The following is a 25,919-nucleotide window of genomic DNA, read 5'->3' as shown; positions in this document are numbered from 1 at the left end:
GTAACTTAACAGTTAAGGCCTACATGCTACAGTTCCTCAGGAAGCCCTCCTTGAAAATGCCTTTCTTGACCATCATCACCTCTTCCTTTCCAGGAACTGACTGCCATCAATGACGAGTGCTGTGACCATGGATGACCCGGCTCTCTATAGGCCCAAGTGTTCCAGTTCATCCCCCTATCTTCATGCATTGAGTGTAGGAGCTCATTGCCTGAGAGAATCACAGGGAGTGATGGAGACGACTCATGCTATCCATGAGGGGATGTACTGAAGAGTCAGAACGGGGAGACTTGGAATACCGAGGTCGAATGCAGAGTTAGGAAGCTCAACAAGAGGCTGTAACAGGGCCACCAGGCTCTCCTCCTCCTCCCATTGCCCCAAAGGACAAAGCAGATGGGGTCATAGAGGTCTGGTCACTACTTCAGGATCACTTAGTGGATTAACCGTGAGCATGGATGGGTCCCAGCAGGTTCCCAACTGACATTACCTACCAGTCTGCTCCAGATGTTGACCTCATATGAGCACCATCAGGCTGGAGCTGATACCTGGACCTGCACTAGGAATGAGCATCTCTGAAAGATTGGCTACTTCCCATTGAAAGAAATACCCGTGAGATTTTTTTATTCATAACACGCCTAAACAATGACAGGGTGCAAAGTCTCTCCTATAGGAAGTTGAAAAATTAATCTAGGTAGAAAAAATACAGATAAAAGTTAAGAGAGTGGAGAGGCATGGGTTGTCTCTATACTCTAAAGAACAGGGGTGAAGACAAGGAATTCTGCACACTAAAGGCAGAAGGTAGGAACGGGTGAAACGTCATGGCCTGGAAAGAAGACTTCTGGCCACGATGGAGTGGTTGGGACAGGACTGGGGTTCCTGATGAAGCTAAGACAGTTAAATCAAAGCTTACAGCCCTCATCAATTGGTGATGTGATCCACAGAGCAGACCTGGGGTGTCTCAGCTCATTCCCCAAACTCTATTAGAGATAATCAGCTCATAGGACAGAGTAGGGCCCAGTGGGCATACCCACTCACTGAACCTAAACCGAAAGGACAGTGATCCAGGGCAGGATTTGTGATGAGGCTGGACAGGGCAGGACAGAATGACAAAGAAGAGATAACTGAGCCAAGAAGGAATTCCAGAAATGTCCAGTGAGGCTTCCTTAAAGGCTTTAGCTAAAAAGTAAATAATTTGTGTAGAGCGAATCTCTGCAGAGAAAACGTGTGTGTGTGTGTGTGTGTGTCACACGCACACCTGTGTGCACACTCAGAGGTTTCAAAGAAGTTGCACAAGATTAGGAGAACTTTCTGGTCTCACCTGCCAGAAAGGAGGCCTGCTGTCTTAAGCAGAAGGGCTCTGCCTTGGAAGAGCTACTGTAACCCTGAAATAAGAATGACTCCTGACTTGCTCTCATAGTCTTTCTCAAAGCAAGACTATGAAGTATCAAGTTGCTCTGTAAGAAAATCTGCCAGAAAGAAGGTGACACTTTTCAGAGAAAGAAAACACAACCCAGTTAAGCCCACAACATACCATCTATAATGTGCAGCATAAAACAATTACTTTTGGGGAGAACCAGGAAAATGTAGTTCAAAATCAAAAGGAAGACCAACCAGAAGACACAGAAATAAAAATGATGATAAGATGATGAGTGATAAACCTTAAAGCAGCTATTAAACATACCCAGTACTCAAAGGTTTAAAGAAGACTATGAATGTAGCAGAGAACAAGGGGAGCTATTAAGAAGGAATTTGCAGAGATTAGATGCTGTAGAAGAAAAGATTAATGAATCTGAAAGCAGGGCAAACTGAATCACAGAGGAACAATACGGATGAAAAAGTAAACCCAGACTGAACTGACTGTAAGCACGTCCAGGCATCTAATAAACATGCAATTAAAGTCTTGGGAGAGGAAAAAGAAATTAGAGAAGAAAAATATAAATCTCTTGGCCAAAGCTGATGACTCTCAACAAAAATCAGGTTGGTAAGAACTAGTATTACTGGTTAGTACTTAAAAGGCTTCAGAGGTCTAGAAAGATGACTCGGTGGTTATGACCTAAATTCATGATAGACTATAATACATGGACGATGTATACTATAAACCACAAAGTAAAAAAGAGCTAATAGAAGAATATTAACAAAATAAATTGAAAATACTTTATTAGTACAGCAGTAGACAAGAAAACAAGAGTGAAAATTAGCAATATGAATGGAAAAATACATAGTATCAAATGAAATCCAACCATGCCAATAAGCTATATTAAATGTAAATGTATTAAAGTGTTCAATTAAAAGGAAATAGTTCTATTCTCTGTTTACTTTCACATGTACTGTACCATGACAGTTTCTTTTGTGTGTGTGTGACAGGGTTTCTCTGTGTAGCCCTCGCTGGCCTGGAACTCATTAAGTAGACCAGGTTGGCCTTGAACTCATAGAATCTTGTGCCTTTGTCTCCTAAAGGTTGGGATTAAAGACGTATACCATCATTCCTGGCTTATATGTTCCATTTTAATTTGAAGCTTAAAAATAAAAATTTAAAAGGGGAAAAGCACAGATTACCACAGCAGATAAAGAAGTTAGGACTGCCTATAGCTACTTAAAATGCCAGAAAATGACCAAACAAAAGCCTGGGGAAAGAAACACTGTATAAACACAATAGAAAAGCCCCTCTGTGTGATGGTCATAATATATTGTAGGGAAGATTACAGAAGAATTGATTTTAGAGATAAAGAACGTTGCATCATTTACAGTGATACTTCAGCTCTTCAAAGCACAGTGACACTGTGTGTGCATTTAACAGCAGACATCCAAACCAACTAGTCAAAAATGGATGCATCTTAAAGAGGAACTGGAAAAACCGGGTTGAGGCTCCTGAGATTTTTGGGTTAGTACCTGATAAGGCAAACCAATTTCTTTTTGAAGTCAAGAAAGGCCAGAGAGACTTGAACATTATCAATCAAATTCAACTAATTGATACTACAAAACAAATCACAAGCTTACTCATGATTAATTACTTTTGGTAAATGAACATGAAAAACGTAGCAAAGAGAGACCATATACATGGTTGACCATAAAACAAAACTCAATAAATTGCAAAGATCAGAAATAACAATACATATTTGATCACAACAGAAATAAATTAAAATCAATTGTAATTTTAAAATAATTACTTGTTTTTATATTTTAAATATGATGTATATAATAAATATATGATAAAATTATATTTTGGCATTATATTTTAATAAATTAATTTTTAATTTATTAAATTTATACTAAATTATTAATGTTATTGTTATATATTATAGATTTAATAAATATAAATATATAATAAAAATAAATATAGAAAATTTAAATAATTATATAGAGAAAGAATACATTTCCTAAATGATGTTTCCTATGAAGAAAATGCCAGATTTGAGAATATAAGTGTTGAATTTCTATCAAAATATTTATAGAAAGCAATTTCGACTCTATATAAATTCTTCAGAAAATGGAAGAGAAGGGAGTTTTCTGTGAAACTGCTTCTATGAAACAGAGTTGCTATGACACAGAATTAATTAATTAATTGATTAAGTTAATTAGTAAGGACATTATAGGAAGAACATGGCACTGGTTGGAGTTAAAATGGCTCACTTACCTTTGAAAACTGTAGCTAATCTATGGATATGTATGTGTTTGTGCACATGTGTGTTAGTGCACTCATCTGTGTGTGCACATATGCTGGCCAGAGGTCAACCTCAGATAGCTTTATTAGTTCTCTACATTATTGTTTTGCTGTTTCTGTTAATGTTGGATTGCATGTATTTTTGCTTTATGATATGGCTACAAGTCTGGGGCCAGGGAGTAGACTGTGGTGGTTTGAATAAGAATGCCCCCATAGATTTACATCTTTGAATGCTTGGTTATCAGGGAATAGCACTACTTGAGAAGGATCAGGGGTGTGCCTTGTTAACAGGGGTAGATGAGGCCAGACTTTAACCTCAGACCGCTTTCTTAGTTCTCCACAGTATTGCTGGTACTGTTGGTGGTGGAGTTAGCAGTAGCACTTTTGAGATAGGGTCTGTCACTGAATCCAGAACTCACTGTTTTGGCTGGATAACAAGCGCTTGGTACACACTTCTCTCCATTCCTAACCCAGTATTGGGATCACCAACTCAAGCTTCCACATTCAGTTTTTAAGTGGATGCTGGGGAACCAAATCGAGGTCCTCATGCTTGCACATCAGGTGTTTTACCCAATGACCTATCGGCCAGCCTCAACAACTAGCTGTTTTCAAACGAATATCTGCCGATCTAGCCATACCACTAAGACTCGTACATATAGTTATGGCAGCTCCATTTGCATGAGGTCCAAGGTGGAGACAATCCAAATATTTACCCAAGAGAAAGCAGATAAAGGCTGGATGATGTCTATCATATACTGCTTGCCATTCAGTGCCTGGTCAATGACAGACCACAGAGATGGTAGTGATTCCATAATGTCACACCACTTAAAGCAGTTGCAGTTGTCTTATTTTGTGTAAATTATACACTCTGATGCTTGCACAACAAAATGCCCTAGTGCATTTCCCAGACTGTGCTTGTTCTTAAGTAATGTGTATTCATTCACGGAAAGAAGTGAGCTACAGAAAGGCAGGCTAGCACTCAATGGTGAAGCACGTTCTGTCATGGTCCACATATGTTGGGAATGCAAATTCAAAAACAATAATATTGGCAGATTGGTGACTGTTGGGGGATGGGAATATGGTAAGTAAGGGATTACAAAAGGGCACAAGGTGACTGTGGATTTACATTCTGAATTTTGGTGCATCCATGAACTAAAGCTTACTGCTTTTACATTGTAAATGGTAGGAACTTTGTTATAGGATTAACCTATTTCACTGGTGGTGTTTTGTGTTTTAAAGACTTATTTCTTGATAAAGGACCCTTAGTAATACCCCAATGGTTGGTCACAGGGCATGTTCCTAATTTAAGATCATAGTTCCCTGCCCTTGGGAGAGTTTGGTTAAATGTCAGGAAAAATCCAGAGAAGTTTTTATCAGAGTAGGAAAGATGTTCTTAAAGAAAATAAGTGTTCAAGCTATGTTGACTATTCTATAATTCAAAGTTCCTCTGCAAATTTCACACTGTGATGGCATCTTTAGTGTGTGCTTCTGTATATGTATAGCTGTGTATATTTAAAGTTAGTTGTATACATCAAATATATTCTATTTTGAAACAGAAAATTTGACAGAGAAGAGACATCCCAATGTTGTAACTTTCTTCCACACTCTGATTTTCTGGTATGCTCAACTATTTTAATAAAACATAGGTACAATGACTCATTAAGAAAACATGCCACTTACTACTCTAGCAAAACAACAACAAAAGTTAAGAATCCACGCAATCATCTTAACAGAAGGAAAGAGCCACATAACCCTGATTTACAGGTCCGACTTCCAGCAGGCTCCATGTGAAGGGTGGCCTGAGCTGACGAGGGCCTTGAGAACCTGTTGCAACTGACACAACAGGAAAGGGCGACAAGATGGCACTGAGCCGTGAGACACTGAACCCTGTGATGGGAAGCAGGCGGGTGCACACGCTCACCTCTCCCATTCAACATTGTGCAGCACACCCTAAAACAAAGCTGTGAGGACCACAACACCCTCAGATATCAGAAAGAATGCAGGCCGGGGAGGAGAGAGTTTTTATTAGCAGATCACTTCATCATGATCAAGAGATCCACAGGAAAAGGAACCCACAAGAACCAACGAGCAAATCTGATAAACTTGCAGGATACAGATCCAGAACACAAAGTTCTACTGCCTCTGTGCAATGGCAGGAACAATCTGGAAATTCAAGTTTAAGAATTACAGTAGCATCCCAAGTCACACAATATATAATGAAACAGGTGTCAAGACTGAGGAGTACACAGGCTGAGAGAAACTAAAGAAGCCCCAGATCCCTGGAGAGCTACACTACAGCCAGGAATTGGCTGGGAGACCCAACACTATAGTCATGGATGGGCCAAAGACCCAATACTGCAGCCATGAATAGACCAAAGTCCTAACACCATAGCCATGGGCGGACCAAAGACCCAACACCATAGATTCAATGTAATCCCAAACAAAATTTCAACTGATTTTTTCTTTCTGCCCCAACTCCCTCTCCTCCCTTCTTTTCCTCTTCCTCCTCCCTTCTCTTCCTTGGCCCCTCTCTTCCTCTATCCTTCCTACCTTTCCTCATCATTGTTATTTTGATAGAAACTGGCGAGCCTCTAACATTTATGTGAAAAAATAAAGTTCCTAGATGAGCCATATAGTTTTTTAAATAGAAGAATAAAGTGAAAAAATCTAACAAGAGCTGTTTTAAGATTTCCTAAAGAGCAGTAATAAGTAAGACCTATGGTGTGTGTATAAAGATAGAAAAATGGATCAATCAAAAAGAAAGCCATTCACCCTTAGACATTCAACTAATCACAGCAAGAGCACAGCAGCCCTGAACATGGAAAGGTAACACCAACAAACAGTGTCAGGCGACCAGAGTCTGCACAGGACAAGCCTAACCTCATGCCTCACCTCAGTCACAGGTGAGTGCAACTCAACTGCAGACCTAAGTGTGGATGTTACAGAGGTCTGGGACACTTCTAACCAGTATGAGCAAGAGCCTCACCATTATGAGGCAGGCAAGGATAACCTCGGAAAGATCCAGAAAGCACCTACTGTAGCAAAGAATGATAAAGTACACTTCGTGAGAGACACTCATCAGTGCTGCATAGAACCTACCAGTTCTGCCAGAGAAAATACCCATGTGACGAGGGATGTGGACCAACCTGAATGGACAAGAATTTCAACAGCCAATGAAAGGACAAACAACCAAACTTTAAAAACAAACAACAACAACAAAACCCTGGGAAAATTATCTACACAAATATTTTCCAGACTAAAATAAGGAGACAAACATTAAGTTCATGCCGAGTATGAACATCACCAGCTACCATGAAGCAGAACTTAAATCCACTGCCCACACATTAAAGCAACAGGAAGCAGATTGCTGGATACACCTACCACCCCATAACAGGCAGTGGAGATCCTGGGGAGCCTATGGGCTATTTGGAAAATCGTTTGTCAGTTATAATTAAAAAAGAAACGAATCTATTCCCCAGTTGCTCCATCCCTTGGTATCTATCCTGGAGAAATGACCCACAAGCCCACAGACAGCATCACAAAAGCATTTCTCAGAAGCTCTATTCATGTCAGCCTAAAGCTGGAACTGACCCAAGCGAACAGGTAAGTGATCAAACAGACTCAGATTCTTCACAGTGGGGAACCCATCAGCAGTAACAAAGGAGCTGATATTATAACACCAGTGAGCCTTCCAAATGTTTTGTGAGTGAAATCAAAAGCAGACATAAGTTGCGTGCGCACACACACACACACACACACACACACACACACACGGGACTCAGGAGAACTTCCCCAGTCAGCCTTCTGGATCCTCGCCAGACACATGCCCAGCCATGGCCACCCACCCAATCACACCTTCACACTCAGCGCCTACCTTCCCCACACAGATCCAATCCCGAGGCCACTGTCTCCTGCCCAGCCTTGAAGAAGCCATTCTGCTGAAACTAGACTAAATCTTTTTTTTTTAAAGGTGCTTCTAAAATTCTCAGAAGACATCAGCAAATAAGTACCAAACACATTCAACAGATAGATACAGAAAAACAGAACCTACATCAGAGAGAGAGAGAGAGAGAGAGAGAGAGAGAGAGAGAGAGAGAGAGAGAGAGAGAGAGAGAGAGAGAGAGAGAGAGAGAGAGAGAGAGAGAGAGAGAGAGAAAGAAAGAGAGAGAAACGAAAATAAGAAAGATGTAGGGAGTCCATTGGGGGCGGGAAGCACCAGGGTATCAGGGAAGTTAGGGTGCAAGTGGTGTTCTTCTTCTTCATGTGTCAAGGGAGACTGCACAGCTTCAGGGTGGAGGGGCAAGCTTGCAGCTGCCTGGAGGGGTTCAAGCCCACACCCCTCTTACTAACACAATGAATAGAACAATGTGCTCTGGGAAGCAAAGAAGTAACATAAATGCTGAAACCCAGCTGCCTTAGGTCTTGTGAGTACGCCTCTCTCTAAGAGCATTCTAGGTAACATGCTCTCTGGCACTGGGCAGCAGCTACCCACAAACAGCCCAATGCCTGGCACCAGCATCAGAAGGACAGGATGGTACCCAGTCAGTAGAGCCTCTGCCATACACTCTCTCTCCATATGGTGTGCATTAGGGCCACAGTAGGTGTCTACCTGAAAGTCATCTCCCGCTGCCGATGTCAGTCCAGATCCTGGGGTAGAAAGACCACAAGAACTCCAGCAGATGGGACACCTGAGCCCAGAGAGACTCACCAGGCAAAAGGTCACTCAACAGCTCAGCACAGAAACAGTCCAAGGACCACACCCCAGCGCAAATAAAGGATTGAAGCTGCAATCCAGAGAGTCACTTTGCCTAACCACTCTGCTAGCAGGGAGGAACTCCTTGGGAAGCTACCCCTTTTGGAGCAGTGGATGACTCTATCCTTACTTGGATACCCTCAGTCATAGCCACCTGCCTATGCTGCTGTTGAAGGCCTGGGACCACCCCCAGACAGTGCTGTGACCTTAGGTTGTCTCTCTCCCCCCAACTCTTCCCACTCTCAGAATGGGGGATGATCCCCATAGTTATGCAGTGAGATGTCCACACAGGTAAACTCCTAAACACCACCACCCTACTGCCCCAGAGGTCATGTAAATCCTGCCTCATCACAACTTATGTCTCTACCTGTACAGGAAAGGGTGAAAGGCTGAGGCCCTCTGGCTCATACACTTAGGGATTGACCTTCCTCTGACTGTCATCTGCAGAAAGACACCAGGGAAGTCACCAGGAAGGCTTCCAGGCATCGGAAGAATGGAAAACTGATGTTCCCTGGGAGGGGCAATTGAGTGCCTTTGTATCCTTGCCAGGAGAGGAATAAGGGATGGTCATGGTCTCCAGTAAGCCTATGATCCCTGGGCCTGGTTTTCAGGTCTTTTGCCTCCCACCTTAGCATGCTGTCTGTCTCCTTAGCTTTCTACCACTTGGGCTGTCTTGTCTAGGCACCCTCCCATCAGCAAGGTTGGGCAGTGGTCAACCAGAAAGAAAGCTACATCCCAAAATAGAAACTATAGGGGTGTGCACAGAGTCAGGCAATCCACAACGTGCAGGTGTGTGGAGAAGGTAGAGACAGGGCCCACTTCAGTTCCTGGACAAATCACATCTATTAGACACCCACTGTATGAGAGACAGTCCCCTAAGCTACTTTGAGAGGACTCTGCCGAGTTGGTTTCTGAGCAGGCTTTCTAGGCTATTCTACCTCATAGGCTACCTCATGGGCCCAGCACAGACACCTGATAGCCCAGACCTGAGTTCACCTTCCTGACACCTTCCCTGGCAAGGCTCCAGAGTCCTGGCCAGTGGCTAACCACTGTCCCTCCCCAGGCCTCCCCATTCCCCGACTGGAGAAGTAACTCACTGATGGGGGCATGTAAGGCCACGTGCTCCTGGTAGGGCGTGTAGTACTTGTATTGCTTCCCACAGAACTCACAGGTGTAATTGCCGGTTTCTGCAGAAGGAGAAAAAGGTGTGAGAACAGGCGCCTGCCCCCCCCCCCAAGAGATCAGTTATCTCTTAGCACCCAAACTCCAATCCATTATGGGATCACCAACCAGACTCAACTTGGACTGTGGAGTTGTTCTGTCTGGTTCAAATCCCGGCATGGCCTCTCTTGTAATCTATGACAGTTTGTGCTCTGTGTATGGGGTAGGAATGCAGAGTGGGTGCCTGTACGCATGTGTGCATGGGTTCTCATGCGTGAGGAGGCCTGAGGTCAACTTTGGGTTTTTTCCTCAACAGTTGTTTACTTCATCTTTTGAGACAAGGTCTCTTGCTGAGCCTAGAGCTCACTGTTTTGTGGGACTGGCTGGCCAGTGTACTCCAGGAATCCACCCTTCTCTGCCAGCTTGGAATTACAGGCATATGCTGCTACACCTGGCTCTTTATTTGGGCCCTGGGGATCTGAACTAAGGTCCTCAAGTCTCCATGAAAGCACTTTATGAACTGAACCAACTCCCCTGCCCCTTACCACTTTGTCCCTCCATTTTCCTACCTGTAAGAGGGAGGTAACAGGGGGATATCCAGAGGACTGCTGTGAGGATTAGCTCTGAGTGTGGAATTCTTAGAACAGTGCCGAACATATCCTAGTCTCGGGTCTCAAAAGCTCCAGCCCTGGTGCTAAGAAGACCCCAGCTGGATCCCCAAGCCAACCTTCCCATCAGCCTTTCTGTAAGCCTTGCCCACTGCTGGGGTCACAACCATGGTCCCTTATCTCCAGGGTCTCCAGGGTAGCCCCACCCACCAGAGCTGAGGTCCTACTTCTTAGTCCTCACTAGGTTTAAATATTGTTTGTTTATTGTTATATGTGTCTGAGGTATATGTGGGTGCATATGTGCTGCAGAATACAAGTAGAGGTCAGAGAACAACTTTATGTGGTTGGTTCTCTCTTTCCACCTTTTCATGCATTCTGGGGATCAAGCTCAGGTATCAGGCACAAGGTAATGAGGCAAGCATTTTATCTTGCTGAGCTATCTTGCTGGTCCATCATAGACTCTTACCATTATATTTCTCTAGGTTCTGCCTAAATCCTCCTTTAAAGATGTCTAATGTAAAATGGTTCATCTGGGGACAGTTATAAAATATTGATAAACACAAGCTCAACGATTTTTAAAGGAGCAAGTGCCATCTTCTACAATCCCTATACCAAGGGTAACATCATCTCACAGGACATCAACAGCTGCCCCGCCCTGCCCCACACCCCTCCACCCTCCCCTCTGGTGTTTCTCTGCTGCTACCATTTGTCTGGCTCCTATGGCCTTGAATTAGCCATCCCTGATCGATATCCTCTTTGTAACCTGGTGTATTCAATCGACAATACTTTGTGGACATCTTGCCCAATCAATAAATATTGATCTCCAGGACTGCCTTTATTGGATACATGGCTCCCATGGGACTTGGGAATTTGCTGAGCCAGTTGCCCTCCACCAAGGGACATTCAGGTTGTTGCAAGTCACTCCCCCTCTTATTAAAAAGCGCTGGGATCCACACCCTTACAGGGGCTTCTGCACATCTGGTACGTGATCTAAAAAACAGTCACTGCTCAGGAGCCTGCCCATGACTTCCTAGGGCTAGGTGGGCAAGGATGCCCTTCTGGAGGCTTCTGCTAACCTCGGCACCATCACCCAACCATACCCTGCACAATTACCACCTCTCTATTTTGCATCTCTGACCTGGGAGGGAGGAACCAATTACACTACAGGTTTATTTTCCTTTTCTTTGATTGCTAAGGAAATTGGTTATTTTTTCTTGTATAATTAACTATAGCTTTTTCTTTGTGAATCTCCTTTTAAAAAAATTGCTACATTATTTGTAGAGTCCTGATATCAACACTTTGTCACACATATTACAGGCAGCTTTGTCTCTGCCGGCTTCTTAGTCCCCTTTGCTTCCCTCCCAAGACGGAAACTTTAGGATTTTGAGTAGTTAAACAATATTTGGATCTGATGCATGAATACTGAAAAAGTATGTATATTAGTTCCTGTCAAGGTTATTGGATCAACTGTATTAATTTAATTATATTATTTCAATCTTACATAATCTTATCCATTTGCTCCAGCAAAGACTAAAGGCTTCAATAAGCCCTCCCATTCCATTGCGTCTCTGGATTTACTTTTTAAATTAGGCACATTATTGCTTGGTGTATGAAAGCTTGTGCCTCAAAATTTCTACTGCAGGGATAGGAAACTTGCCCAGCATGCAGGATGCCCGAGGTTCCCTCCCCAGTTCTGCATAAACTGCACATGGTGGTGCATATTTGTAATCCCTGCAATAGGGAGGCAAGGGGAAGAGGTTCATCTGCACGTGGAATTCTACGTCATCCTGGGCTATGTTACATGAGACCTGCCCTAAGACACTGCTCCTAAGTGATTCCCAGACCAGTAACATTAGGACCAAAGGAGCCTGACAGAAATCCAAGATCTGTTAAAAGAAAATCTCTATGGGTGTGGCTCATAAATTTATCTTTTAATGAGAACATTCTAATGCATGGGAGAGTTTAAGAAGCATTGCTCAAACATTTAATTAAACCACTTTATTAGTTCATCTGGCATTAATATTATTAAGTTCCTAGTGATCTGTCAGGTCGTGATTCCTACGTGTTTGCATGTGTCTAATGACATGTTCCTACACGATCCCGTGCTTTCATTCATTAAGCAAGGATGGCACTGAAGCGGAGGCTGAGCAGAAACTGTCATGTCCTTATCCTCAAGTTGCTGTGTGGAAAGGGAGACAGACGATCAAACCATCACACGACTTCAAAACTGCACCGGCGGTATGTGCGCACAAGGAAACAGACAGCGGTGCCACAATAAGCCATGACGGGGCCTTTAATCTCTTTAAGGGAGAAGGCCAAAGTCCCCAAGAAAGACACACAGAAGCAACGAGAAAAGATAAGAACTAGGTATGATGTTAGTAAACCATCAGTGATTGGGATTATTTCAAATGAGCTTGACAGCTTCTGTTTTCTCACCAGGGAGATTATAAAGCTTGCTTTTATTGCCACGATCAATTTGGTTTTACATGGTGAACATCCTAATCCCCACACCCGTAATGCTCCAACAAGATGCCACAAGTAGGGAACTCCAAGCTCTGAGTCTCTGTGTCACATTACAAATATTTAATGAGATCACTTAGAGGTTATCAACACACATATATGAAAGGTAAGTAAATTCTGCATTTAGATTCAGATTCCACCCTGGAATATTTCATTATGATATGCAAAAAATCCAAAAATCAAAACCTATTATTGGTCTTAAGTATCTTGGCTACAGGAGCGTCAACCTGCACTTTTTCTGTGCATTATACTCTGGTGTGTCTTCCTGGGCTCTGCCTGTTTGGGTATGAGCTCTTTGCTTTCCCATTTTCACCTGTGTTCAATATTCCTTATTATTTTAGACAGCATAAAGATATATTTCTTTAATTGTTAACAGTGGGATAGAAATGGCATTTTAAAGTCTTTCACTGCTGAGAAAGGGTGTTTAACCTATTTCTTATTAAACTGAAAAAAAATTATTTGTATTTATGTGTCTCTGTGTGGATGCCATGTGAGTGTGGATGGCCATGGAGGCCAGAAGAGGGCATCAGATCTCCTGGATCTAGGGTTATAGGTGTATGCTATACATTGCTGGATGTGGGTGCTGGGAATTGAACTCTGATCCTCCAGGAAAGCAGCCTTTAACCACTGAGCCATCTCTCCAGACCTTTATCTGAGATTTTTTTAGCACATGTAAGAAAGTCCCACAGTACAGATCAACCACCAGGCTCTACTCCAGAGATTCTGGTGCCATAGGTTTTGGCTACAGTTAAAGAATTTCCATTTTGAATAAACTTTTGATGAGCTGATCCTGCTGGCCATGGACCACACTCTGAGCCCAGTGGGATTAGCCAGTCTTCTGCTGTGCACAGCACTATAACTCTATTGTATGACTCACCAATCCATGCCTCTCTCTTACTTTCAATTTTTATCCCTTTTTTAGGAGCAGGTTCTCACAGGCTCAGGCTGGCCCTGAACTTACCACATGGTTGTGTTTGGCATGCATCACCATGCCCAGTTTATGTGATGCTATAGATGGAGCGCAGGGAGGGTCTGAGCATGCTCAAGAAACATCTATCTACAAGCTGAGCTACTCTCAGTCCAGTTTTATAACTCACATCTATATTTAGGATAATCTGATTTACAATGGTTAAAACGTCTTTGTTCACACATCCCCTTACACTACAGCTTCTCGGGTGCTTCCACATGCTCCATTGACCAGTTTGCTGAGTAGATGTTTTTTTTCAAAGGTTTTCTGAATTTGCTTTTTTATTTGCATGTCAATTCCAATTTGCCCAGTGTAAAATTCTTACAGCCTTTCTCCTTCCAAACATACTGACTTTCTTGGCACATACAATGTTTCCAAGATGATATTCTTATTCTCAAGACATCTGATTGGAACTCAGGGGTAGATACGACTTGCTTTCTACATGCAGATGCCTCCGTTTTCCTCTTCCTACCTACACCGTTAAAGCCACGAGGATCTACTGATGTTAGTACATCCACGTGTTGACTCCACTTGACGTTATGACAGGCCTTCCAAACTCTCACATACAGAAGTTCCATTAGCTCAACAACTGTTTCTTCTATTATGTCCTTGTGATCTTTGTCATATGGGTCACACCATCCGTCCCTTTGAGCTAGTTCCTTGCTCTCACGCATTTCTTAAAGTCTTCCACTACCACTTGTCCTTCATGTTGCTAATTTCTCCTGTGCAGAGCAACTCTGTCATTACTGTCATGCAGTGTTTCATTCTGCTGTTGTATTCTGTCTTCCCTACATCCTCTCTGATCTTCTGCCCTGTTCCTTTTTAATTTTATCTGCTGCTTTTCACCATACAACCCCAGGGCCGTGCAACCTGTGAACAGTCCCTCTAGTGCGTACATGCTGAAGTACTGGGCTCCACTGTGATGCCATCTGGAGTTGGGACCTCTGAGACATGATTAGGATTCGGTGAGATCATGAGGGTAGGAACCACATGGGGACTAGTGTCCTTAGAAGAGACACCAGGTCTCAGCCTCCCATCTCCCTTCCCCTGCCACCCATAAGGGGTGACATACAAAAGTCATCCGTAAACCAGGAAGACACAACTCACCAGAACCCAACGCCATGGGCAGGACAACATTGGGCTTCCAGAGCTGTAGCAGTTACTGTTAATCCTTTAGGCTGTGTGGTATGTTATGGCAGCCCACATGGGAAATGAGTGGTAACAACTTTCTCTCTCTCCTCTTCCTCCTCCTCCACCACTTCCTCCTCCCCTCCTCCACACAGGATTCTTGCTCTGTAGTCCAAGCTGGCCTTGAACTTGAAATCCTCCTGGCTTAGCACTCAATTCCAGAAATACAAGTAAGTGCTACCGTGTGGAACCTATATTAATTTCTTATATGTGGTGTGCAGAACTGTTTCTGTCTAGACCTGGACACAGATGGTGTTTAGAGATACAGTCTTCCCTGGACTCTCCTTGCATTTTTTTTTCTTGTCAAGTGGAATTTTCATTGTTCTTGAGTTTTTGTTTCTGTTTTTCATGCTCTCTCCCTTATCCAAGCATGAAGACCATGTGAGCCAGCTTCCCTCTCTCAATAGATGATAACTGTCCTTCATGTCCCTTCTGCCCACAGCCACAGCAGTCAACCCCAGCCTGCAGCTCACAGGGACTGGCAGTCAACCAACCCTCTTCTTTCAGCTGCTGTTCTCTGGGTCACCATGACTTTGCTTCCTCCTCTTCCGCTTGCTCAGCTGATGTAGTGTGGAAAGCAGACTTCCCTCCAGGAACCCTCCTCTTCCCTAGAACTTTGGGGCTTCCCTTAGGGTAACCAGGCTCCCCTTGTCCTATGCTTACTTTATTTTTCAGAGATTCATAGCACAGACCTTCTCACATAGCATCCTCATCCTCTCCCACACACTCTCACTCTACAGGGAACTTGACATGGCTGCGGCTATCTTAGTTCTGCTGGGGTGAGCTGGGGGTGTGCTGACTACCAATCCCGAGTTCCTCGGGGAAATCCCAAAGCACTCAGTGGGGAGTCCTCCAGATCCTAGAAAGGGCTGTACATCAGGTTATGCACAGAACAAGGCTCATCCTGCTCTTCATTCTTTTTTGTTTGTTTGTTTGGTTGTTTGTTTGTTTGGTTGGTTGGTGGTTTTGTTTGGCTTTTAAGACAGGGTTTCTCTGTGTAGTCCTGGCTATCCTGGAACTCACTCTGTAGACTAGGCTGGCCTCAAACTCAGAGATCCATCGTCTTTGCTGTCTGGAGTTCTGGGATCAAAATCATGTGCATCCTTCATCTTAATGGTTGGTCTGTAGGTCCTACCTAGTTAATGTGACAAGGACCATGCTAATTTACTTACAGTAGAGTCCTCTCCAATCCCTGTGACCATGCTGAAAGGGGAGGGCTATCGTCACTCCACTGCAGGGTGGCTCAGACAGACTTCAGAAATAAGATACCATGCAGCTTGGTGTAGAGTTGGGGTGTAGGTTTGGGGCCAGATTTCAAATTCCTGTCCTGGTTGGCTTCCCAGTAACACCCTCATCTCACACCTTGGATAAGAGGCAGAAACTGGGCTGGACACTTATTACATATATTCCCTAGCCATGGAAAAGATGTTCCAGTTCCTGTGCCCAGTTTCCAGGTGAGCATCTGCTGTGCTCCTACAACCTCACTCTCAGTATGGGGATTTCATTGTTTTCCCAACCCACAGGACGATTTTCATGCCCCCATGTCTCCGATGTTTAGTATGTATGTGACAGGCACTGCACAAGCCCCTCTGCAAACACCGTGTCCTCTGCAGGCTCCCAAATGAGTCAGAAAGAGCTCCCCTAAGTATGTTGAGACAACAGGAAGGGAAGGCCCCATGGGCAGCATCTGGAACCTTCCAAGAGCCCAGGCAGAGCTCCCCTCTCCACAGCATTCCTTATCCCCTCATTCTGTTTTGGTGTGTGCTTTTGCAAACAGCCTTGGCTCCTGATCATAATGAACAACCTGAGTCCATAACGGCCTCTTCTTGCAAGATAGTAACCAATGCACGGGAACCATGTCCCTCTTTGTGGTCCTACGGTACCTGCCTACACTGATCCTGGGGATCTCTCCCTATCTAGTCTCCTCCTAGCAGCCTGAGTTCCTCTCCATCCTGAACTCAGCTCCATAAAGATCAAGTCTACACACTGGATCCTAAAACTCAGAGTCCTCTAAGACGTGAACTCACCATTGTGTTTCATCCCTTTGCCAAAGCCAGTGTGCACGTGTGGACGGACACACACACACACACACACACACACACACACACACCCACCATGCACACCTCTGCCTGAAATGTCGGGCTCCATTCCTACCTGTATTTGCCTGGAAATCTTTGAGGTTCTCATTCTGAGCTTCTTTGGCTCCTGAAATGCTTTGGGTTCTAACTGCTCACTTGTCTACAACCTCACACCCAAGTGCAGAGCCATGTCTGTCAACCATATCTGTACAGCCTTCAAGACAAGTTTGCTGAAGACACACAAGTTACAAGCATGGTTCTTGTCCTCAGGGGTTTTATGGAATAAGTGTAGATGTCTGCAGGTGGCTGCCCTATTCAGCTTTGTTCACTGAGATGTCCCTCAAATGTCCTCGGTCATCACCCTCTGAGTTCCTAACATGTTCCAGGCACTGTGTTACCATGCAGTCTGCAAGCTCATTAACATCTACCAAGTTGGCCAGGAGCATTTCCCTCACTGCTATGGGAGACAAAAGTTCAGCATGCTAGCAGGGAACCATAAATGAATTGCTGTGAGCTGGCTACTTTCACTACCGTGACCTTGACCATACCTTGTCTGCAGCTCCTAGAAAGCTAATGTCCCTAGACTGCCCAGCCCAACTGTCAGCCCACCTCCTTCACCCATCCACCCCTCAGTCCTGGGCCCCAGAGTCCCACATACTTGGTCCAATTTTCTGGAAAGGCTCTGGGGGCTCCTCCTTCACCTCATCAGTAGCCACGACACCTTGGTCAAAGGGGTCTGTGGGAGAACACACAGCCTTAAACATTTTGCTCACCGAAGACATAAGAACCCAGCTGGAAACAGAGAAAATGGGTGGCCACAAAGACTTACCTGCCCGGTTCTCGGGAGCCCCTTCCACACTGAACACTGTACCCAGGCGGGAGGCGACAGCCGCAGGAGGAACAAAACAAACAGGAGTTCTGTGAGTCCCTGGCCATTGTGACCTCTGCCAGCCATGCCTAAATTCATGGGGTAGCCTGTGCCACCAGGAGGCCTGACCTGGCCCAGGAGGAAGCCCAGGAAGGCAGGGTCACAGCAAGGCACATCCCCCACCCTGGGCCACTCTTACTCCTCACTAGGGCCTCAGAACACCCCAGCAGTCATGGGGTGGAAGAACAGGAGCAAAGAGGCTCAAAGAGGATGAAGGTAAGGGAGGCAAGAGGAGAATGGGGCAGAGGAAGGAGGCCTTACAACACTGCTCAGCACTGGAGGTGTAGGGCTAGATGGGGAACCTCAAGTCCTTTCTGGGTCTAAAACCCTCCTTCTAGGAATCTTAACATTCTACAGATGAATGGCTTGAATTTATTGTTCTAACATCCACCTCGATAATCTGAGATGTCAAAGGACATCATTCATTTTAACAAATTGGTTTAATTTCACTACTGAATGCAAACATTCAATATAAAACTGTAGAAAGACCTGACCTGAAGTTTCAATATTCAACTCACTTTGAACTATTAAAAAACAAAAGCAAAAACAAAAGCAACAAAACAAAACAAAAACACCCCCAGCAATTTCATCTGGATCAGCCACAGAAGGGAGCATGTATATGAGGGGACATTCCCTCCCCAGAATCTTGCATGGTAGGTCCCTCTCCCCAGGGATGTGGCACTATGCAGGAACAGTGATCTGGAAGAAGGGCATTTTTCTGGTGTGACCCAAAAGTGAGGGGCCTGACTCACCATCCACAGCGTGGAGATCTCGGTGTTCCTGGAAGCAGCTGTAGTATTTGTATTTCTTCCCACAGATGTCACATGTGTACCTGAAATTGTCTGGGGAGAGGGAACAGAAAGACACTGATCTGAACAGCACACTGGTCACCTGATGCTCAGTGCATCAGACCCTGAAATCAAGATGGAACCAAGCCAGTGAGGCCCCAACTGGAGGGCCCCATGGAGAACTTGATCCTGATCCATTGAGTCTCAGCACCGCCCATCTCTTCTGAATAGAGACAGCTGTGGTCTTACTCTCTGAACCTCTGAGCAGCTCCTCCATGCTTAGCCAGGTCCCCTCTATTCCTCTCTGGTCCTCTATTCCGGGCAGCCTTAGATTGCATTCTAAACTATAAGGCTTATGACAACAGGTGTCCTCTGTGGAGACCCAGAACCATAAGACACCTCGGAGTTTTGCTCACCAAACTGACCCTCAGACCGTCCCTGTGAGAGCTAAGTGAAGGCCAGATGTGCAAGGTAGCTGGGCCACACTCTTCTCTTGGGTTCTCTCAACCACGGAGGGAGACTCCTATGAACGTATGAGCCAACTAAAGAGAAGTGATCTGTCCAAGTGCCACCATAGGTACCCTGGCTTTGGAGATTTACTGATGTCCCTTGTAGCTAGTGTTCACCCCCATGGAACTCTTTCTGTTGGAATGTGGTCAAAGTGATGGGATGTCATTCTGAAGTTAGATGACAGGCAGCCAGGACATGCCACCTGCCCCGTGCTCACTCTGGTTGGCTACTATGTTCTCAGTTTAGTCATAGAGAGATGCAGGTGGCAAGGAGTTGAGTGGCTAGTGGGAACTGAGGCCCTTAGACCAATAGTTTAGGAGGGACAGGGTCCTGTCACCCTCACCAAAATAAACCTAGAAAAAAACCCTACAAGCTGAGCCCTGGGATGAGACCACAGCTCTGGCCAACTCTACCTGTAGTCCTGTGCAAGTCTCTAAACCAAAGGGCCCTGAAAAGCCACACTCAAATTCCAAACCATAGAAACTGTGAGGAAGCCTGGGTTAGTTACTTTGAGTCATTAAGTTTTATAGACTTGTGCTACACAGTAAGACAGCTAACACTGGCCACAAGTTGGCCTGTTCTGTAGGCCTCCCACAGTAAGGTCAGCAGCAAACTAGGCCTACACCTTTGCTTCCAGGGCACACCCTCTTGCATTTGAACTAGCTCAGACCTGGTGTATGTGAGTGACCTGTGGAGAGCATGTTAATCCTGTCTCCCTAGGGTCCCTAGGCAGCATGCAGAGGTGCAGCAGCTGTGCAGAGGGAAGAAGAGAGCGAGCTAGGGACTAACTACTCACTGAACTTCAAGCCAAAGCAGGCCAGGGTACACAGCCTTTCTCTGTTGAGATAAACTATGCTGGGGTACTTTGTTCTGGAGCTATGTCCTGCTCCCCAGCATCCAGTAGAAGAGCCAATGACATACTCCATGCAAACAAGGCAGCTCAGAGAAAACTTTCTTCCCATTCTGTCCCATAATCCCCAGCTTCTCCTGTAATTCCATCATCTTCTATGGATACCAACAGGGACAGCTACCTGGGGGTTAACTTCAGATGAGGCCTCGGTTGATTGCCTGGAGTCGCCCGCCCTCTGCAACTGCTCACTCTGCTTGCTTCTCTCTCTGCCCACAGCCTCTCCTGTCAGCAGGCCTGCTCCCCTCCCCCACAGGCCACAGTTCCCTGCTCCAGTAAAACTTAGAGACACCCTTTCCTCAGCTTCCTGTCGCTGAAAACCACCTCCACCCGCCCTACTGAATCCACCCTCATATTCCAGAATTTTAATGGAAGAGTTGAATAGGGAGAGAGAGTTATTCCTAAAGGAGTCTGCCAGTTAAGTCATATTTTCACAAGAGAACTTGGCATCCCAGGAATGCCACCATGGACCTGTTACAGGAGGCAGATTCTCAGATGAGACACCTAAGCCCAAACCCCACTCTACCATTGACAAAAGTATGACTGACTTTGGACTCACTCCCTAATGCCCCTGTGAGATGGGAATAACAGATCTTTATAATGAAGAACGGAACAAGATCCAGCTGTAAGGCATTTTCTTAATTACTGACTGATTAGTGATTGAGGGCCCAGTCCATTGTGAGTGGTACCACCCCTGGGCTGGCGATCCTGGGTTGTATAAGAAAGCATGCTAAGAAAGCCATGAAGGAAGCCAGGCAGTAAGCAGTCCCCTCGTTGGCTTCGGAATCAGCTACTGCCTCCAGGTCCCTACCCTGTTTGAGACCCTGTTCTGACTTCTTTCAGTGATGAATGGTGCTGTGGAAGTGTCAGCCAAATACACCTCTTTTCTCCCCAGGTTGTTTTTGGTCATGGTGTTTCATCATGGCAACAGTAACTCGAAGTTAGACAGAACACAATGGTTACCACCCGACTAACAGGGTAAATGTCACCCAGCAGGACATAGGAGATGAATATGGGAGCTGGAGAAGTATATGGTGGAGGACTGGTCTTCACTCCTCTCACACTGAGAGATGGGTGAGCGGGTGGGTGTGTCTCTATGGGTTTGACTGGACTGTCTCCCGGCTTAATGCATGGCAGGTCCTTAGACAAGGAAGCATAAGGACTGTTGTGCCAGGCCTGCCTCTACTGCTAACAAGCTAATGGCTTCCACTCCTTTGGACCCAGGTCTTCTTGTGCAAAGTGGCAGTCTGGAATTGGCGGGAGCCTTTCAGCTCCAATGCCCTACAGCTCTGTGCCAAGGCTGTTCCATAAGCTCACTAGACACAGAGCGCTGCTGCTGGTCTGACCTAGGTTGAGACATAGGACAGAGAAGACAGCTCTTTGGCTATGGGGAAAATGGTCCATAAAGAGGAAGGAAACAAGCGGGGAAAGGTCTAAAAATGCTCTTGTGACAGCACTGACACCAGTGATCTAATACAGTGTAAACCAGACACAGCACAACAGCCCATTGCCAGGATTCCAGGGAGACCAGGGACCCAGAATAGCCAAGGAAGGAAGGATAAATACGGAAGGTCTTTAAATGTGTGGCTGACCACAGGCAGACCACAGGGGCCAGAAAAGAAGGGAGGAGTTATTGAAGCAGACAGAGATGGGGTTGGGCTGTGGGAAAGACGGCTGCCATTCCTGCCAGCCATAGTATATGGCAGGTGTCTAACCAAGCTGAACATGGAATCTATATTAGCTTTGCTTACCTCTCAGAGTCAATGGCTCAAGAACAGTGTTCTTAGGGCTTGGCCTCAGGTATAGGGTCCTTCTTCAGCTCAGGCTAGCTTAAACACTGACCTACTCTGTTTTGGGTAACATTTATTATCTTTGAGTATTCTATAACGGTGCAATAAAAACAATTAACAGGATCACATCCTGGTTCCTGGAGCCAGATCCTATCACCATCTTTACTGGTAGGAATCTAGCCTCATGTCCCCTTGGAGTTTCCACTACAAGGGAAGGGGCACAGAGATGCCATGCCCCTGGGTATAACCTCTTCACCATCTGGTCCTCCACAGAAAACATTCCTTGGCCCCTACAGGACAAAATGTTTATGTCTTAAGCAAACAGCTTGGTCTGTCCACCCACAGAAAGTGTCATGGAACGTGGCTCAAGAACCAGAAAGCAGACACTTTCAAGGGTGCCCAATCTTCTGACTTCCACTAAGCACTCCATGCCGGTGCTTTCTGACAGTCTTAGCAGTGAGCCCCTCAGTGCCTGGCTTCAGTCAGGGCTGAAAGCTCTGTGTGCACGCACACCCATGGTAGCTAGGTTGCATCCACTCTCACCTATGCACTCGGTCCTTCAGGAGGTTGGACTTACGCAGCAACTCCTACACTGACCATCTGGGTGCCTTCTGCTTTAGAGTTGTGAGGAACAACACTCTAAGAACATCTGAGCTTGCATCTTTGGCTGGACCTAGACATATGCCTGTCTGAGATAGTCACTGATGGTAGAACTCTTGAAGTCCATGCTGTCCACTGGTAGGGTGGCCTCAGAGTGTACCCTGTGGACTGTCTGCTTATCATCCCATGAGGTTGGAGTTGGGGGGAGGGCAAGCAGGACCTGTTGTGATAGAGGACAACTATCACAGGGTCTCAGCATCCAGAACCCTACCTAAAACAAAGCACCAAGGAGCAACTGTCCCAGAGGCTGAGGGTCCTCTCAGAGAACTGTCCCCCAGCACAGAACCCTAAGCCCATAAGTCAGGGTCCAAAGTATGTTCATGACGGCACGGGACAACCATAGTAAAGATGTCAACTCAAGGTTTCCCAGAGTACTTGGCCCGAGAACCCTTTTTTGAGAGACCCCTCCTCAGAATGTGCATGCTATGGAACCCACTTGGAGAAGGTCTGCTCTTACTTCACAAAGCCCCTCTGGTCTTAAGGCCTGGCCTCCACCAACGTGTTTCTCCAAGGCTGTCCTAGGAGGGAAGAACAGCTACTTCGCAAACTCACTGCCTGATCCCCACCAACCCAGGATGTGGGGAAAGTACTCACTGCTCTGGGAGGCTCCCTCCCCTGAGGTGGCTTCAGTATCTGTGAGAGAAAGAAAGAAAGAGATAGGAAGGAGATAGCCAATAGTCAAGAATGATGGCAGGGTCAGGGCTGTGGAACAGCTATGGGGAGTCGGGAAGTGCTGTCCACCCATGGACACTAGGAGGGACAAGGCTCATTTCTGCTCTGAGGCTCAAGGTCAGAAAGGCCTGCACCTGGGTCTCTCTTCCCTGTCACCTGGGTCAGGAGGGGCAAGTGCCAGTCCATTTATCCCCTGACCTTCAGAATGGGAAACAGCTTCTGGTTTCTCTCTTGAGTTGTCATGGGGAACAAGAGAGGATGTGAGTGCATGGCCTTGTGGGGGAGGGGGAGGTGATTACAGAGCAAGACTGAGCAGCCCCAAGGTCATCAGAGGCCTAACTCCTGAACCCCCATCATTCTTCCCACATCAAGGAGGCTTCCTCATTCCTCCGTGGCCCTCCCTCCTATGGTTGAAGGAGACTGAGCTGTCAGAGACCCTAGGGATACCCAGCAGAGGACGGGACAGCCCGATGCCACTCACCTCGGTGTGCCCGCACGTGCGTCTGGAAGCAGTTGTAGTACTTGTACTTCTTGCCGCAGATCCCGCATTCATAGGACCCTGGAAAACAGCAGGGTAAGGGCCCATCAGCTACCTTGTCTCCACAAGGCCCAGGAACCACAGTGCCACTGGGCAGGGATGGAGCCTTGGCAGACAAAAGAGCATCGAGGACCAACAGAGACAGCGCTGAGCTGGAGTTCATGAAGCCTACACTTTATAGCCACCTGAAACCTTTCTCTGTGCCTCGGCTTCCAAATCTGTAGGATAAAGGTGACAACCTTGACTTGAATCCTGACCTTATACATTGAGAGGAAAAAAGAGAGGGACCCAGAGTGCTCTGTGATGAGCCACCACACTATAAGGATGTCACTCAGGCTGATGTGCTCCCAGCAGGGGGACAGAGAGGAAGACCAGAGGCTTCACATGCGGCCACAGGGGTTCCAGTCCCTGTTCCGCACCTGCCAGCAGCCTGACCTTGGGAACTTCTCCAGACCTCATAGGCTCTGGTCTGTTCACCTTCCCGCAACTGGTTCTTCACTTCCTCTAGCAAGTGTCCTATCCCATGACAGAGCTCACCAAGAAGAGCAGTCCCCACCTGCTAGGAACTATGTTGCTGTCAGACACAGAACAGCCTCACAGTACACACACACCTGACTTCTGCCTCTTGGAGCCTTTCCAGGTGCAGAGAATTAAATGGCTGACCCTCATGGGGGATACAAACATGACCCACCATTTTTAGGACCTGAAACAAAGTCTGTGGCAGGGAGGCTGGATCTCGATGACAGGACCTAACCTGGCAAGGGACCCCAGGTAAAGTGCCTGTTCATCTCCACTAGAAAAAGCCCTCCTGCAGGCTTGAGGCTACTTGGACCTAGCTCACACCTTCCAGAACAGACAGGCCAGGAAGAATGTGCAAGAAGTCTTGGTCCCAGGACAGGCAGAATGCAAGCTACTGGGTCTGGGGACCTAGGCATGTGCCTTTCCAGGAAACTCCTGGCGCCCTGAGTCAAGGTGGGGGAACATCACTTCTTTAGTGCAGGTCCAGAGGAGCATGGCTCTGCTGTTCACAGTCCACACCTAAGTGTCTTCTCTAGAGGAGGCAATGGGGTTAATGAGATGGCTGAATGAGGACCACATACTCTGTAGACACATGGGGAGCGATCATGATTACTAAGCGCCACCCTCTGTTTCTGGGCCTAGCAGCAGAGACTCTTCTGTCAGGCAGCTTCAAAGAGTTTGGATGCCAAACTTGCTCGCCCATTTGAACTCACTTTTACTTGTCTGAGTGTTGTATTCCTCACCTGCCATCAAGACTGTGGCTCCTGCCTCTTAAACAGTGATAGCAAGACACAGACAGAGTACATGAGCCACTGGCACACAGGAAGTACTAGGGGACAGTGGCCAGGGCCGGTGGCTGTGTTACTGTGAGATACTCTGGGCCCACTGACATCCTTTTGCCACACAGCACTCAGAAGCTGGCCTTTGAGGGGTTTCTGCACACATCACCCCTGCCACACAACCCCACAGCGATAGAGCACGTGTATTTCTTTGCATTCGGCCCTGCGGCTGGCACACAGTGAGGACTCAGTATTTCATGTTGGCTCGCTGCTATACTCATCAATCACCAAGTGATAACTTCCTGACTTTCTTCTTGGTGCCTCCACCTACTCTAACAGCTTCTGCCAATTTCTTTCCACCAACCAAGAATTTATTGAGCATCTGCGATGGCCAGGCACCGAGGCTCAGCAGCGAGATGGATGTGATCCCTGCCCTCCATCTAATGGGGGGCAGATGGGTCAGCAGGCCTGGAGAAAACGTGGTGATGGTGTTGTGACAGCCAGAGGAGGACCTGGGGGCTCGAGGTGAGACCCTGCCCAGCTGTAGTGAGGAGTGCAGTGTACAGGGTCAATGCTGCTTATAATGAGTGCCTTTAAGGCAGTCAATTCATCTCCTCTGCTTCTGGAGAGCTAAGGGTGCAGGCTGCCATGGCCTCTAGCCATCTCCCCACCCCTTCCAGAGTGAGGATGGACACCATATGCTGGCAGGAGGAATTCCCAAGCTCACCCTTCCATCACCCTTAGTCCCTCTGGGCCCTGTGTGTGCAAGGTGCTAAATGAGCAGAGAAACCAGAAGCTCCCCAGAGTCGTGGCCTCACTGAGCAGTAAGGACAGCCAACCTGGGTCCAAATCTTAGCTCACAGACAGTTAGTCAGGAAAGCCCTCAGGGAGTTCT

At 46.3% G+C, this 25,919-nt stretch overlaps 1 protein-coding gene across 7 annotated transcripts in view; it reads right to left on the bottom strand.

Annotated features, from left to right (window-relative positions):
* Znf618 (zinc finger protein 618) overlaps positions 1-25,919 on the bottom strand; it is a 169,374-nt gene that overhangs the window by 23,590 nt on the left and 119,865 nt on the right. For all 7 annotated transcript variants that reach the window (XM_021160790.2, XM_021160791.2, XM_021160792.2 and 4 more), the window contains 6 exons: positions 23,670-23,747; positions 23,111-23,149; positions 18,614-18,703; positions 17,763-17,798; positions 17,592-17,669; positions 9,509-9,598 (listed from right to left, as the gene is read on the bottom strand). In XM_021160790.2, the coding sequence (XP_021016449.1) occupies positions 9,509-9,598; positions 17,592-17,669; positions 17,763-17,798; positions 18,614-18,703; positions 23,111-23,149; positions 23,670-23,747 (411 nt within the window). The remainder of the gene's footprint in view (positions 1-9,508; positions 9,599-17,591; positions 17,670-17,762; positions 17,799-18,613; positions 18,704-23,110; positions 23,150-23,669; positions 23,748-25,919) is intronic.

This window comes from Mus caroli, chromosome 4 (assembly GCF_900094665.2).
Source record: "Mus caroli chromosome 4, CAROLI_EIJ_v1.1, whole genome shotgun sequence".
Classification (NCBI taxonomy): Eukaryota; Metazoa; Chordata; class Mammalia; order Rodentia; family Muridae; genus Mus; species Mus caroli.
Note: the sequence above shows the minus strand (reverse complement) of the source record. Positions and strands in the feature narration are given on the sequence as shown.